The 16253-nt window shown below is 47.7% G+C and overlaps 2 protein-coding genes across 2 annotated transcripts; both read left to right on the top strand.

The window, feature by feature from the left end:
• Positions 1 to 5: 5 nt before the first annotated feature.
• TBCCD1 (TBCC domain containing 1) lies at positions 6 to 8304 on the top strand (the record flags this gene model as incomplete). Its single annotated transcript, XM_009578631.1, has 7 exons — positions 6 to 44; positions 126 to 275; positions 2059 to 2425; positions 3407 to 3593; positions 3744 to 4241; positions 7324 to 7487; positions 8078 to 8304. Coding segments are annotated over 6 exons (1371 nt in total), but the record flags the coding sequence as incomplete, so codon positions are not given.
• Positions 8305 to 10404: 2100 nt separating this feature from the next.
• Positions 10405 to 15769, top strand: CRYGS (crystallin, gamma S). The gene is made up of 2 exons (XM_009578630.1): positions 10405 to 10453; positions 15494 to 15769. The coding sequence occupies exons 1-2, from the start codon at positions 10433 to 10435 to the stop codon at positions 15767 to 15769; spliced, it is 297 nt and encodes a 98-aa protein (XP_009576925.1). The 5' UTR covers positions 10405 to 10432.
• The last annotated feature ends 484 nt before the right edge of the window (positions 15770 to 16253 follow it).

The raw sequence follows: 16253 nt of genomic DNA, 5'->3' as shown, positions 1-16253 counted from the left end.
CGGCCTGCGCCAGCGCCGACGAGCTGGAGCGGGAGCGGAGCAAGGCAGGAGCCCCATCCCGGGCCGGGCGGGCGCGGGGAGAGCCCAGCCCGTCCTAACGCCTGTTTTTCTCCCCTCTTGGCTAGCTGTCGGTAGACACTCTGCAGTTCCTGCTGTTCCTGTACGTCCAGCAGGTGAACAAGGTCTCTCTGCGAACGTCTCTGATCGGGGAGGAATGGCCCAGCCCCAGGACCAAGTCTCCCAGCCTGACTGGAAAATCCGCCAGCGAGAATAAGGTATTTGCGGCTGTAGGATTCTCCTTGCGCAGCCGTGTGGGAAATGGCGAAGTCCTGCCTTGAGCGGGGTGAAAAGTTTTTTGGTTTGTGCCTGGGAGGGTGTAACCCTGCCTGCGGGAAAGTCTAAGCTAGAGTCAAATTGGAGATACTTTGCTCAATAGTAAATGAAATGCAGGTGGTGTATTATCTGCAGCTTTACTAGCAAAAGCTGTCCACGGGAACTTCCTAGAGTCTGAGACCAACTGCGAAAGTTCTCTCAGAGTCTTGGCAATTCTCCTTTTAAGAAGCAACTGCCTCTTTGCTTTTTCTGTTAGTCAAACGGGAAGCTTTTATGTTGGAGGCTGCTTTCCCGTGATCCACTGTAGAGTGTTAGGATCCCGGGATGGTCCTAGCATTAAGTTATGTTTCAGAGAGGGGAGTTGGTTGGTCAGCTGTAGATCAACCATGTGGAAATGCTAATTTAAAATAGCATTTTAAATTAAAATACTGTTTAAAAAATATTTCTAAAATACTGTCAAGTATTTTGAAAGAAGAGAAGTGAGTTGGATGTGTCAGGTGCAGCTTGTGGGCAGCTCTATATTTGAGAGTGAATTGGCAACGTCATTATCAAGGCCAGCTGCAAACCTCAGTGCATTTCTGTCATGACTATGAGTTGTGAGCTGTATGAGCTAGTGAAATGTAGCTTGGGACAAGCCGAAATAATTAAAAATAGGGACTGGGTAACTTTATAGTGAAAGATTGAACAAATGAAAAAAGAAATGAGAGGAGCTGGTACAGGGCTGTGAGTTGGGTGGCTGTGGAGCATCCAGCATTATTTAAAACCTGATGGTTTTTTTTAAACTGTAGCCATTCCATAAAACTCTGGACAGGAAGGAGATGCGTCTTGGCTGCCTTTGTACCCCTCCCAGAGGTTTTGGTCCCGACGGGACTGGGGCTGACTCCGCTGGTGTTACTTTTCCCTGTGCGATCAGGAGAGATTCCCCCAGCTTCAGCGATGCCTGGTGTGAACCGTGCCCCCTTTTGAAATGGTGTAGCGAGGCTTGTCCAGTGCGAGAGGGTCTCTGTCACAGGGCAGGGATCTCCAGCTGCCGAACAAGATGCTCGCAGCTGCTTGTTACGCCCTTTTGCTACAGCCCTTGCGGGTGGTGAGGCCCAGGTGTAATCACAGCCGTGTGTTGCTTGTTCTGCAGTTCGCTGGCCGACAAAGGTTGTCTTTATTAATGTCTGCCATAATTCTAGTCTTCTGCTTTTTTTTGGTATGCAGTCCTTTAGAATTTGAACTAATGATTCTTTCAGAGGTCGTTTGGTTTATTGGTCTGCTTGCTATGAAGAAATGACCCTCTGCTTTTTCCCCGCAGTGCCTCGGAAGGCAGCACTTAATCATATCTGAAGGTCTGGAAGAGATGCAGCGATTTTCCGATAGAGCAGTTGCAAGACCTTGACTGTCAGTTATTGATTTGTTTCCTTCGATTGCAGCAGCAGCTGGCTGAATTTCTGTGGGAAGGATTGTAGGACAGTCTGTTTCTGCTTTCTAGAATGAAATATTTGGTACTTGGAGTTAGAATAAAATGTTTTTTTCTTTTTGGGGGGAGGTTGCCGATGAGTCCGGTTTCCTTTCTGTGTTTTGGAAGAGCAGAGCAGCAGAAGCAGTGAGCAGGAGAGAGCACCACGTTTGACTTGCTAAAAGAACAAGTGTAAGCAAGGATGCATTGTATACTGTCGGTGGAGCTTGTCAGCTCTGTGAGAACTCACCTCGTTCTTCTGTGTTTTTCTGCCCGCTCAGAACTGGAACGATCAGGACCACCATGCCTTCGTGCAGAGCCACCTCTCGGATATGCTGGAACTGCTGCTGGAGCCGGAGCAGCTCACTGCCTCCTCCCATTCCACCCACAGTAGCTTGGTGTCCTACGAAGCCGTCTGTGCCCTCAGCTTTCTTATTGAAGGGACGGTGAACAAATCCAGGACGGTCCGTCCTCTGCACGAGCTTGCCCTCTGGCAACCCTGTCACGGGCAGAACGGCTACTCAAAGGTCTCCAAAGCCTTCTCCTTCCCCAAGCTAGAGAGCTGGCTGCGGTCCTGCTTGACGACAAACCCTTTTGGAATGACTGCCTGCCTCAAGTCCGGGAAGAAACTCGCATGGGCACAGCAAGGTAGCTGCAGGCCTTGCCTTTATTTTTAGAAATAACTTTCCAGTCTCGGCTTCTCTTGCTGACCGGGGGTCTGGTAGTGGCGTGGGGGCTTGCCTCCTTTTCCTCCTACTGTCAGTGGAGATGGGGAAAACGACAGCTTAGAGGCAAGTCTGGGGGACTGCAGGGTGCTGCCTGACATCTCTGTGTGTTTTTCCGGTCCTTGGATCACTTTTGTGAGCAAACATTAATGACCTTATTTTCAAAGGCCCCTCGGAGCGAGGTCAGTATCACTATCCTCATTATTCAAGTACAGCTGGACACAGAGAATAGCTGATGTGATTTGTGTTTGTGGCAAAGGTGATTACTGATCTAGGTTTCTTTGCCTTGAATTGCAGCCCCTCACCTGCAGGGACGTGGCAGTGGAGCCAAGGCACCTTCCACCTTAGCAAAAGAAAATTCAGATGAATGTTTTGTTTCCTGTGACTGCACAATCCTAAGAGTGGCAGTGCGTTAGGTAGGAGCGAGATTGCTCAAGGATTGTACTGTAGAGGGAGCATTTCACTGTCTTAAGACCTACAGTTCCTGCTTTCAACATAAAACTTGCCCTAAGGATCTTCCTGCCAAGCTAAGTCTTGTGTTCAGGAACAGACTTCTGGAAATGGAGATGCCTAGGTCAGGGCTGTCTATAGCCTGTGGGAGACTTTGGCTGCCCCTGAATAATCTTGAAGTGTTTTTGATCTTTCAATGTGCCCTGACTTCTGGAGCTTCTGACTGCTACATACTGCCGACCTGCCCAGTAGGCATCAGTGGATGGTATGACTGGTGCATGAAGTGACGCAGTTTGACAGTACCATCCTTGATGTTTTGGGCTGATTATTTTCTTGAAGGATTGTTGAGTGATGTGGACAGTGAACCATCATGTCTGTGTCTCTGTAGGAATCATGTAAAGCCTTTTTGTGCTTTTTTTTAATTTTAAATGCGTTGGTTAACTTTATTTTGCAGTTGAAGGAACAACCAGGAGAGCAAAGATTGCCTGCAATACTCGTGTGGTGCCTGAAGTGTTCCCCATGGTGATAATGAGCCAGGTGTACAAGCAGACGCTGGCCAAGAGCTCGGACACCCTGGTGGGGGCTCACGTAAGAATTCATCGCTGCAACGAGTCCTTCATTTATCTCCTTTCTCCTCTCCGGTGAGTTTTTGTTCTCCTGGGACAGAGCTAGCTGTCTTTTCAGCAAGTTTGTTCAAGTGCTAAGTTCTTGTTAGGTGGACTAAGCAGTGAAAAAGTCGTGGTTTTGCTCTTTCCTGCTCACTACAACCTCGCTCTCTTGTTCTTTCGCAGATCTGTGACCATTGAGAAGTGCCGGAATAGCACTTTTGTCCTTGGCCCTGTGGAGGCGACTGTTCACATCCACAGCTGTGACAATGTCAAGGTCATTGTGGTTTGCCATCGTTTGTGCCTTTCTTCCACCGCTGGCTGTACTTTTTACATTCTCACGCCTACCCAGCCTCTCATCCTCTCGGGGAACCAAGCAGTCAGCTTTGCCCCTTTCCACACCCATTATCCGATGCTTGAAGACCACATGGCTCAGGTGGGCTTGGCCACTCTGCCAAACTACTGGGACAGCCCCACGCTGGTGTGCAAGGAGAGCGGCGACACGAGTGTCTTCCGCCTCCTGCCGCCCTCGGACTTCTACACCTTCGTGATTCCTTTTGAGATGGAAGGAGACACCACGGAGACGCCGGGTGGGCTTCCTCAGGTGTATCAGAAGGCGCTGAGTCAGCGAGAGCAGAAGGTACAGATCTGGCAGAAAACTGTGAAGGAGGCAGGCCTGACCAAGTGAGTGCTGCATCCGAACAGGAACCTGTGAGCTGCGTTGAAGCTCAGCTCAGACATACAAACAGCAGATTCATTTGATGGGGTTCAACAAAAATGCTTTAATAATGGGTTGATTTGCATGAGCCATGTCTTCAGTGCCATTTCTAGAGCATTAGTAATGAGCAATCTTGGGATCCTGGTCTTTGCTATTAATAGAGTGAGAAGAATAACGCTCACAGTTGTAACTCTGAAGGAGGTGCTTTGCCATGATTGCATTTTCCGAGACTCAAGGAAAAGCATGCCGGGATACTGTTGAGGGCTGAGATGAGGGATCCACCCTGGCAGTAGGAGTTTACAGCTTCTGTCACGCTGGGTGCTGTCTCTCTGCTGTTTCTGTTCTGCTTCCAGTGTCGCGTGCTGCCGGGTGAGATCTGGGCACGTACCCTGAACAACAGCTCAACTAATTATTGGCCTGCAGCTGATTGGTGGTCACTCTTAGCCCAACTTTTGCATTGAGACTGAAGCTTTAAAATACTGTCCCATCTGTTGTTGAGGTGAGCTAAGAATGTGCATGTGGACCATTACAGTAGCTCACCTCGTGGACAGTAGCTTTTAAAGTCCTCCTTATCAGATCACATCGAATCCTCTGCCCAGCTTTTACTGTGCTAGTTAGGCCTGTCCTAGCCCATCTCATGTACTGATGCACGTCTGTTTGCTTTCTCAGCGCCTGTTGTAGAGTTCTGAAAAAGTTCACCTTGCTTCCTTTGTCAACGTGCTTTCTTCTGCAGCCAGCCAGATTGGGCAAGGGTACAAATCTCTGCCGACTTCAGTTTAGCTACTTTTATCTTTTTGTGAACCATTTTGATGCAGCAACCTGAAGGACCTGGCTTCCTTTGCAAATACAGAATGGGGATAGAAACCCAGACATTCAATTGTAAAGGCTTGAAGAGAGGAGAACAACTTTTGTTCCCTAAGCTGCACTTGAGCTGTATAGATTTTCTTTCTGTTCTGTGCTCAGTCGATGACTTGTAACGGGTGTGTAACCGGGTGCTGATAAGCAGTGATCTTGGAGGGGTTTGTCCTGTGGGGAACACAGAAGATGAAAATCTCCTCTTAGGTCAAACTGTCGACGCTTCCCATCATACCAAGCTGAGGAGTTCTAGTCCATTTGATCGTTCATTGTTCTGGAGGAGCTCCCTCTGCTTCCCTTTTTCCTTTCTGAAATCCAGGTGCCTCTGTGCCGAGCGTGGAGGAGCCTGCAGTTTGAAAGAGCTTAGACTGGGAGGGAGAAAGGATTCTGGGGCAGGATTTTGCTACAGGTGGAGGGTGGCGGAGCAGTAGTGGTGGTGACAGAGGTTAAAAACCTTCAAAACTCTCAGTCCTTGAGTCATGAAGAGCAGCCTAGAAGAAAGTTATGACTTCATCCCTTGTGCTAGAGTCATCCGTTGTGTCTATCAACTTCGTCTAAGGTGCTTTTTACCCCTCCAGCCATTGTCCTCCCAGGGCTGCTGCTTCTCACCCCAGGGTTTTGTGAAGGTGTTTGGCCTGTCAAAATCTTACCGTTAAAGAAATGTGAGGTAATATGGATGATGTGCTTAGATTTAACATCCTCTACAGCAGTCACAGGAGGCAAGAGCTCGGCAGTAGAGTGGCTTATTTCATAAAAAGGGGAAAACTGCCAAGTTAGAAACTTGCTGAAAAGAAACTGGGCAGCTGACAGCGTAAAATGTCTCTATCTCCTGCAGGCAGGGAAACAAGTAGGGAGACAACTAGGAAGCTTAGAGCAAACTGGGTATCAGACTTGTAGAAAGAAAAAAGCTGCCCTGCTTGAACGGGGAGGTGAAAGAGAATGTTAGAAATAAGAAGACATCTTTCAAGAAGTTGAAGTTGTCTGAATGAGGAAAGTGGGGCAAAAAAAGAATGTAAATCCTGCCAGGCTGAAAGTAAAAACCCCATAAGACAGGACCAATACGACAGCTTGAGGAACAACTTGCAAAAGCATAAAATCCTGTTTATTCATTTTCCGAGCATATCAGACAGAAAGTCTTTCAGGGTCAGTAGCAGATCAAGGTATATAAAAAGCACTTGGAGAAGATAAAACCCTAAGAGTAGAAAGAAGTGACTGCCTTTGTGTTCACATTCACGGGGGAGGAATTTAGGTTAGTTTCTGTCCTAGAATCCTGCTTTCTGTCTCAAATGCAAGCAACAGTACAAAGAAGAGCCTTTAACTTGAAAGTAGGGTCTGGGTACACCGAGCCTCTCTGAAACCGAGTGGCACAAAAATGAGTAGGGCTGGTTTGCTGCTTTTCCCAGTGCAGGATGGGATCAGCACATCAAATTAGGAATAAGTTCAAAGCAAAACCACATAAAATCTCCACAGGATATTGAAAATGTTCATGTTTTACGTGGATTCCGAAAAGAATTGCATAAGCTCACAGAAAAAAAAAGTGTAGCAGGAGTTACCCCATACTCATGCCACCTTTGGCTTAAGAAGTTGTGGAGCTGAGCTGATCCCAGATGGCTGGGGTGCTATTCTGGAGAAGTACTGCCGTGAGCCTGCACTGCTCTCGGACATCTGCCCAGAGCCAGAGACGTAGAGCCTGAGCTAAGTGGTGTACCCTACTATTGCTGGTCTTACCAAACCACCCCAAAAGTTATTTGCCAGTAATGGGAATTATTTGACAGTGTTGTTTATATGCGCATTTTTTTTTCTGATCTCCATCCTCTCTCTTTCAGATGCTGTCAGAACAGAATTTTGTGTCTTCGGTGCTTAAGCGCTGGTTGCTAATCTTCTTTTTCTCCCTTTTCAGGCAGTTTTTAATCTGTGCTCTTAAGAGTAAAGCAGAGGCAGCCCTGTGGAGCAGGGTTGCTGTGCCAGTGGGATGGGGAAGTTTGCATGATGAGTTCTGCTTTTGGGATTCATTATAGTCATACTCACTTCATAAAAACCTCTTCCTGGTACAGGTAGTTCATGAACCAAGCCCAGCCTAGCTGATATATATGTGGAGGCTTGTTTTGGTAGTGAAGGTGACGTTTAGAAGTATAATACTATAAATAAACGTGACCTTTACACACTTCCCTGCTGATCTTCTTTTGGTTTCAGGGATCAGAGGAAGCAGTTCCAGATGCTGGTAGAAAACAAATTCTATGAATGGCTGGTTCAGACAGGGAACCGTCAGCAGCTGGATAGCCTTGTCCCTCCTGCAGTAGGCTCCAAGCAGGCAGCAGGATAGCATCATGTTCCTGTACAGCAAAAGGAAAGGAAGGGTGAGTAAAGGGCTTGTTTCTCTTGATTCTTCTCTATCTAGAATAATTGTCCCATGTTTGTATGCACAGCGTAGGCAGAGGTGGAAGAAGTAGGAGGCTGTTCAGTGGACGTTCTCCCAAGAGCCTTATATTTGGTTGTAGTTCTTATTTTGCAGTCAAAACCTTTTTTCAATGTGAATCTGTACCCTGTGTACTCAGCACCTCCCTTGTTCTCTGCAGGTGTTCTGTTTCATTTGTCAGGGACATCTGTGTCAGTCTGTAAAGACAGATAGACATATTGTACATAATCTGATGTGAAAACTTATTTGAACAGCTGCTCTTTCAAAGAGGCTGTGTGTATTAATGTCTATACTTACCTGTCTCACTTTTTGCTTAAGAGAATTGAGTGAGACTTCAAATAATTCTTACTTTGTCTTTCTCTTCCTGAGTAGAAGTGGTTTAGGAGCTGGAGACAAGCTCTTATCAAGCTTTTCTGCCATTGCGTGTTTCAAACCACTAGAAAGTTGGGGTTTTTTCCTTTTCTTTAGTCTTTGAGTTGCTTTTTCTTCGCTAGCGTTGGGAATAAAATTTGCTCCTCTGTTTTGTTACAGAGTTCTGGGAACAGGCAGCGATATACTGAAAACAGTTCTCATTAAGAATTTGCAGCCATCCTGCCTGAACACACTTGATGTGGACCTGATGCCCAGCCTCGGCGTGGATTGGACTGTCTGTCTGCTTTAGGATTTCTAATCGCTGCCGCTTTCCCAGGAACGTGCTGTAACTATTCTGTTGGTAACTGGGAAAGTGCATGTCACTAGAGGGTGATGAACAAGAACGCCTTGTTGCAGATCCTTTAGTGGGGAGGCTGTCATCATGGTTAGCGTCCACGGTGTGCAAGTGTCCAGCAAAGGAGCCCTTGCTGGTGCAGAGCTGGGCATGGGGCCCTGGCCATCGCATGCGTCTTTATGGTACGAGCCAGCTGCACTGTTTTTATAAATGTGAAAAAGAAATGTTTGATTTTTTTATGAATGAAATTCAATGGATTTTTTATATGAAGATGGCACTTAAGCAATGTGATTTTATGGAATTAACTTTCATATATGTTTGCGTTGTTTTGACAAATGTCAATAAAACAGAGTTCTCGGATAAGCCTGGCCCATGTCCTAGGGAAAGGGTTTTACCTGTACAGTGGGTGTTAGGGGGACACATCTTTACTGCTTAATGAAATGTGAACCGGTCAGCTTGAGAGAAAAGTGCTACTTTATTAACAGTCATGGAGTTGAAGGTTTGGAAGGCTGCCCTAGCACAGCATTTTGATTCAAACACTGTTTCCTACCTTTAATATTTCATTAAGGAGTATCAATTTGAATGAGTACCATTCTCATGTGCTGGTGGAACCTGTCTTGGGGAGACGTGCTCGTAGCTGAGCACCTAAATAAGCTAGGCAAAGTAGGCAAAGGCATTGCATGGACAGTCACACCTGCGTGTGACTCGTGCAGAGCTATCCAACCCGAGAGCGAGAGGAAGGCAGGGACATTTAGTGCTCTGGTGTACACAGCTGTTGTGATGCTAGAATTTTTCTGAAGGTCTCTCTTGGCTCCTGGGGACGCAGGTGACGCAATACAAGGTGAGTTTATTATATTTAACCCACTTTTAAAGGAGGTATGTGCAGAGTGACCGCAGTAGAGCTTTGAGATGTCCTAGTGAACCTACTGAGTTGCCTTTCGATAGGACCTGAGTTGTGGTTGGACTCTGATCTTCATAAAACAGCATTTGAATTAAAAATAATAATCTAAGTGACCTCACAGCTTTCTAGCAGTAAGAGCTGTAAGCAACAGCACTAGGCAATTCAAGGCACGTAAAATGGGAAGAGGACGAGATGCTGCTGAGCATGTTGGTCTCAGACTGTCATATCTGACTGCATTTAGCAGAGCTGCGGCAGTGTACATGGGGTGGCACGCAGAGCTGCTGTTGTGAGACTGCTTGTCCTGACAGATTTGAAATAGGGTCTGTGTGTTTCAGGCGCTGCTGTGCCAAATTCGCTTCCCTTTGTTTCACTAAGCCTTTGGGCTGGTGCAGTGAATAGCTGCAGAGGTGTTTTTTCATAATGCACTGGCGGGGGGGTGTGGGTGTACCTAAGCCAGCAATCCTCACCCTCCCTGCTCAGTGGGCCAGAGTGTGGCTAAAAGAAAGGCTTTTGCTCAAACCTCAGACAGTGGTGTAAGAGTTTTGAGTTGAATTTGTGAGACTGGCAGATTTTGTCAGGAATTCAGGCACATTCTTTACTATTTGATGTGTGAAATCACTCACTTTGGGGGAGTGCGGCCAGACATACTTCTTTTCCTCTATGTCAGGCACCGTTTGGAGCAATATAGCTCAAGCTGAGGGCGTGATATAAAAACGTGCAGCCTCTTTGCTGCACAGATGTTTCCACTGGGAGCTTTTGAAGCAGAGCCTCTACGCAGAGGCTGTTCTTTGCAAGCCTGTGGTGTCTGCTCTGAGCACGTGTTGACCGTTTCCTGCATCCTTCACTGCAAGGGAACGTTCTCCGTTAAATACTGGGTCTCTTCCTTACAAATGGGGATGGGCGCTGTAGAGCTGGTGAGGATGCCTTCTTGTTTAACATGCTTGAAAGGGAGAGAGCAGCCAAATTGCCCCCCATCCTCCAGGACTTGGCAGGGGCCTGCGTGTTTTGAGTGCGTTTGGCAGAGTTTTGGTGTTCTGACTCAGCAAATGGTAACAAAGGGAGGATGGCGAAGCCTTCCTTTATTCCATAATCCTGTTTGCTTTTCTGGAAACCGGCTATAGCCTCAGAATCACTGACTCAATTTTTGGATCCTATTCTCATGACAAAGCGGCTGTCTGGTTTAAAACAAGCCCATTATAAAAAGGGCGCCTTGGATCCTGGCTGTTTGTAACAGCTTCTGACGTTCCTCCAGCACTGGGGAGCTTGGCTGGAACGGAAAATGTCCAGAGCTGGACCCAAGGTAAGTTTATTTGCAGACTATTCATGATTGTGGCTAGGACTACAGAATTTATCAGGGGTAAGTTGTGGAGAAACTTCGCTTTCTTTGTTCTGCTGACAGCTTCCCCCTCTGTCAGTCTGTCGGCAAGAGCAGATGCTTGAAATTCCTCAAATGGAGGGAAGCTGGAGCTGAGCCCTCCCTAGTCTTTTCCCAGATCTTGGCTGTTTCCTCTAGGTGTGGCCCTGCAAGAGGATGGAGTCGAACACAGTCACTGGTGAGGGGATATTTTAAAATGCACCAGGACCTGATGCCTTGTAAATTGACAGGGGAGGCTGCTGTGCCAGCAGCAAATGTGAAAAGCTGCATTTGCAGAGCAGAGTCTCGTGGAAGCCTTCCTGGGGAGGACCTGAGTCCCAATGCCAGCAGCAGCAGCCACATCCCCCTTCCATGGCGAAGCAAAGGATGTGCTGCCACGGAAAGATGCCTGAATGATGACCATAGCACCGAAGGCAATAGCATTCCCCGAGAGATGTGAACCGGCCTTGTGATTTGGTGGAATCGGCAGAGATAAATTTAAACTGGAGAAGGAGGTAGATCAGGAAGCTCAACTTCAGCTAGAGTGACGTCCATCAGATCCAGCTCTAACGCTGTCTTCTTCGGTCTTGAAGTTAGCAGAGCTGAGCTGGTTGGTCACGCAGACCTTGTTGCAGGGTTGGGACTGGGCAGGGATAAACAGCTGGGAAAGGAGGGCGAGAGCTTCGGGCTAGTGACCAGTTTCTTCTGTGACATGTTAAACAACTGTTAAGAGGCTGTGGACAGGCATGTGTCTTGCCGTTGTATTAGTTTTGCTTTTGGATTACATTCCGTTTAACCTGTGGAGACTGTAAGACCCAAGGGGGCAGAGGGTTCAGAAGCAGAGTGGTTTTGTAGGCACTAGGCAATGCTGTGGAAGATCTGGATTCAGCCTCTGCTTCTCTGCACCTTTCGTCTGTCATCTTGGCTCAAAGTGATTTGGCTGGTTTTGAGCGGTCTTTAGAAACGGAACATGGTGTGCTGCTTCCTTCTAACCTGGTGGCTGTCAGATTGCAGGTACAGTCTTTACGTACCCGTGCATAAAGAAGGTGCTGGAGAAAAGGAACTGATTCATGCTTGAGTCTCCTGTCCACTTGAAGAGACTAAAACACATACTGCCTTTATCCCTGCTGAAAGCCATGTCCCCTGTGAGTGTGCTACATGGAATTTATTGATTATGTGTTGCTGTGGTGCAGCAGAATGTCCAAGAGGAGTTAAGTCAGTGAAAGAGCGCAAATCTCATCTTTTCTCTGTGCCATGCACATTCCAGGGAGAAGAAAAGGGCGAAGGAGAGAATTAAACGCAACCTAAGCAAGCGGTCTGCCCTAGGAAGGAATCGCTGCCCCTGTGCTGCTTTCTTAGAAAGCAGTGGGCACTGCTGGTTATTGCTTACAGTTATTGTTCACAAGTTTCCTTCTAACAGAGCTGCTGTTGGGAAGAAATGTGATAACTGCTATGAGGTGGCCAAGGCAGTAAGAATTTTACAGTCCCGTAAGGAAGGTCTGCTGTGGCAAAACTGTTATCTGCCAGGTAAGCCCCAAAAAAGCAAAGTTTGGGCAGTGAGTGTTAACAGGTTAGTGCTGTAAGCAGGGCAACTTGATGGCTTTACTGAAGGAAGGCGATTTGAGGTGGAGTAAGATGTGACTGAAACAAACGGACGAATCTGGAATTGAAATCTGTAATTCACCTGTCATTATCCTGCGGGTGAAAAACATCAGTCTGCTCTCTTTGTGCCTGAATCGTTGGAGGAAAGCTGAGAAGCGCTGAGTGCGAAGGTCTGAAATGAATTGAGGGTGTGTGCAAAGGGCTGTGGTGGGCAGGAGCCCTCTCCTTAAGTCTTCCTATAAATGGTCTAAGAATAAAACAACGAACGACGCTTTTGGTGGGTCACTTTTCTGTGGGAATGGTCATACCCTTAATGTGCTCTCAGGTTTCTTTGGCTTTATAAGTACAGGGAAAATACGCTCCTGGGAACACCAGGTAGCTTTGCCAAATTGAAGTTCAGTTGTGTTAGGCTGGATGGGGAAGGAACATCAAATGAGCTTTTCTTTTCTGTTACAAAATTAGAGGTCCACTTAACCAACTTCATGCACAGTCGCTGTGATAGGGCATCGCAAGAGGAGCTGGTTCTGCTGGATGCCAGCCGCAAAATCAAGGCAGCTCATGCGGAGCCAGGACCAGAGGTGGCGGATACCTGTTCCTTTCCCACTGCCAGTCGCCCTGCTGCGAGGCAGGAGGAGGCATCCCCCTGCCCAGGCAGGGTGCTGCCTGCCCGGAGACCAGACCTGTGGTCTTACAGACATTGGGCAGAGTTCATCATCGACCGTGCTGGACGCTCGTTGCGTGGACAGGAGTGGGACTGCAGATCAGAAGGCGCTGCGGAGCTTGGGGAGTGAAGTTGAAGAGGGGGAGAGCTCATCAGCTGTCCCAGTGGAGGGTAACGGCTGAGCCTCGAAGAGATGCATCCCTGTGTACCGCCCTGTGGAGGGTATTACAGGGATGCTGCGGCTTCCTTGACCACTGGCTTCAAGAAGAGGATTACTGGTGGTGAGTGACTGCCACACCTCGGTGAGCAGGGCTTTCAGTGTTGCCCCTGGGCCCATGCTGGCAGATTTTTCAGGTGATACCTCTAGGGACAAAGATCCCGTCTGTAGAACAGCAGGGTTGTGGCTGGCAAGGGCTGCCCAGCGTGGTTAACTACCCAATAGTAGCAGTGTGGGAAAACAGGACTTAGACATTCTAGTGCACACCTTTTACAACCTTTATTCCCTCGCTGGAAAGATGGTGGTGATCTCCCAACTCTCCATTGCACTGAAGATGGGAAGAGCTTCCTCAGGAGGGAGAGACGTGGGGACAGGTTGCTTTGTATGTGCTGACTGCTTCGTAATGGGAGATCAGTCTCTCGAAAGTAAGAGGAAAATGTGAGGGAAATAACATTATCTGAAATGAATGGTCTACTAACAGGCCACAGGACCAAGGACATAAATCCACCGGCATGATTAGTCCGACTCCCCAGATACCTGGTCAGGCTGGTGGGACACCCTGATCAACCAGCTCTAGGAAAACTGTGGCTAACTTGCTTTTTAACACAAAGTGAATGAAAAAAAAATAGTGAGGGGGTTGTCCTAGATTTAAGTCTATCTCCTGGTTTGAAACTGTGGCAATGAACAGGATTTTTAACAGCAGTGATGTTAGATCAATACCAGTAGCCAAAGCACCATAGATGAAGTACAACCAGTTAGGAGCAAAAGGTGATCGTGTTATCTTAATACTCAAGCTATGGAAAAACTATGGGAAAAATGGATTACAGAGTACTGCATTTTAGATGTTTAAATCACTGCGGCGAGAAAAATTCTCTCCAGAGCATCTGGGGGGATTGGCCGAACACATCTCAGATGCTACCAAATAACCCAGCAGCGTGTATGGGGCTGATGCCGTACTGGAAGGCTGGAAAAGGTGAAATGTTGTCTTGAGTATGCACTGCATTGGATCAACCGACTTGCATATCAGTTGATTCAATGCAAGGCTCTAGAAGACACTGGAGTAAGTAATCAAACTCCTGTTAAGGTGGAAGATGGGCTGGTGATTGGGTGCAGCTGAATGGGATCTACTGAGACCGATTCATGTCGAACTAATGTAATTTTTGGCATGGTCTGGCATCACAGTATCATAAGCAAGCAAGGGATATGGTCAAAATAGACGTGATGGTTCGGGAACCTTTATTGCGAAGAGCAGCTCTTGATGAATAATTGTCATCTGGAAGTATCTAAAAATGGGGCTGTACGAAGGACTGGTCTGGGTCTAGGGCTTGGCAATATTTCCATGAAGGGCTTTTTGAAGAAAGCATGCGTCGTCGCCTCTCCAGGGCTGGCTGGGTTGGTGATACCTTGGGCAAGAGGAATGGGATTTGCTCACCAGCTCTCGAGATCATTTCGAAACAGATTATGATCAAGTAGGGAAAAAGTATCCCTAAGCGAAGCATTTTGCAGGCAGCTGCCTGGCTCTTGGGAAAGAAATGTGGTGATGGACTGGAAATTTGTCAGCTGTATCGCAAACTTGCAGCAACCAAAGCAGAAGCAGCCAACTGCAAATGCAGTCCTCGGATGTCCAAAGAGCTATGCTATCCACCATGTACGTGGAGCGCTCCTTTTGTTTTTCTTGGCACCGGTAAAGCTGTGTGATGTCCAGCTATTGGCATTGACTTTTGAGAAAGCAAGCTGTGGACCGTTAGAGTGGGAACAAGGAGAACGATGGCAGGGCTAGAAGACATGACCCAGGAGGAAAGAGACCTCACCACCCCCTTATCAGTAAAGATCTAACTGCAAACACTCAGTAAGCCAATATAAATGAAATGCTGCTTAGTACAGTCCATTGCGCCAGGGGAGGTTTAGATTGGATATTAGGAAAAATCTCCTCACTGAAAGGGTTGTCAAGCCTTGGAACAGGCTGCCCCGGGAAGTGGTGGAGTCCCCATCCCTGGAGGTATTTAAAAGACGTGTGGATGTGGTGCTTAGGGACATGGTTTAGTGGTGGGCTTGGCAGTGCTGGGTTAACGGTTGGACTTGATGATCTTAAAGGTCTTTTCCAACCTAAATGATTCTATGATTCCATGATTGACTACTTATAGCTCCCTTGGCCGTAATTTAGTAACTACTGATCTAGGGAAGGTGGGAAGGAAATAGTGTTTTGCTGCAAAGAGGACAGGGACTTCATCAAGGGAGCTTTGGGTTGGATTGGGAGAGAACTAGGTGCTGGGAAGGGCAAGACGTTGGTGGCAGCTGGAGGCGTTGGGGCCAGACTGGTGAATTGGCTGGCAGGGTTAGTTGGGATGCGGTTGATGCTGCTCAATGATTGGGCTTGATGACTTTTTGACATCTCGAGGGCTCTGTTTTCAGATATTTCATGCCGTGATATGACTAGAATATGGATGCAGGCATGTGCTGGGGGACGAGGAACCTCCCTGCTTTCCTTCTTCTGCTTGTGTTTCAGGTCACCTTCTATGAAGACAAGAATTTCCTAGGCCGTTGCTATGAATGCGACAGCGACTGCCCCGATTTTCACACCTACCTGAGCCGCTGCAACTCCATCCGGGTGGATGGAGGCACCTGGGTGGCCTATGAGAGGCCGAACTTTTCCGGGAACATGTACGTTCTGACGCACGGGGAGTATCCTGACTACCACCACTGGATGGGCCTCAACGACCGCCTTGGCTCCTGCAAAAACATCCAGATAGTAAGTGTGACCTCTTCCCAAGGGACATTTTAATTTACACACCCATCATCAAAGGGTTTCAGCACGCTTGTGGGTAGCCCCCATCTTCCTGGGGACCTGCGGGAGCTCCCTTGGGGAGGATGGCTATAGGGGGTTTGCTCCCAGTCCTGCTCGGGGAATGGCAAGGTGTTTGGTGAGTGGAGAAGGTAAATCTCTTCCACTCTTGACTGCAGTGGGAAAAAGCAGATCCCTCTGAGTGCTTTGTAGGTGAGTTTCCATAGGAACAGCAGCGTAGTTTTATCTGCATGTTCCTCTAGGGACTTCAGTGTCCGGGCAGGTCGCTCCGAGGTTTGCCTCTCGCCTTCCCCCCTGGTGTGCTGCCAGCTGATCCAAATCTGATGGTGGGCGCAAGGCAGTGGGAGGTAGATTTTGCAGGAGCACTGGGAACGAGGGGCAGTTTTTTGCCTCTCTTGCAAGCCAGGGCTCCCTTCTGATACAGGGAACCAAATCTCAGTATAGAATCATAGAATCATAGAAT

This window comes from Fulmarus glacialis, unplaced genomic scaffold, assembly GCF_000690835.1.
Source record: "Fulmarus glacialis isolate BGI_N327 unplaced genomic scaffold, ASM69083v1 scaffold2355, whole genome shotgun sequence".
NCBI classification, from domain to species: Eukaryota; Metazoa; Chordata; class Aves; order Procellariiformes; family Procellariidae; genus Fulmarus; species Fulmarus glacialis.
This window is presented reverse-complemented; position numbering and strand designations above follow the sequence as displayed.

Excerpts from the sequence above, each read along its gene's own strand:
- CRYGS (XM_009578630.1), top strand. The coding sequence starts at position 10,433 with ATGTCCAGAGCTGGACCCAAG. Across the intron at positions 10,454-15,493 it reads TGTCCAGAGCTGGACCCAAG|GTCACCTTCTATGAAGACAA; the intron begins GTAAGTTTATTT and ends CTTGTGTTTCAG.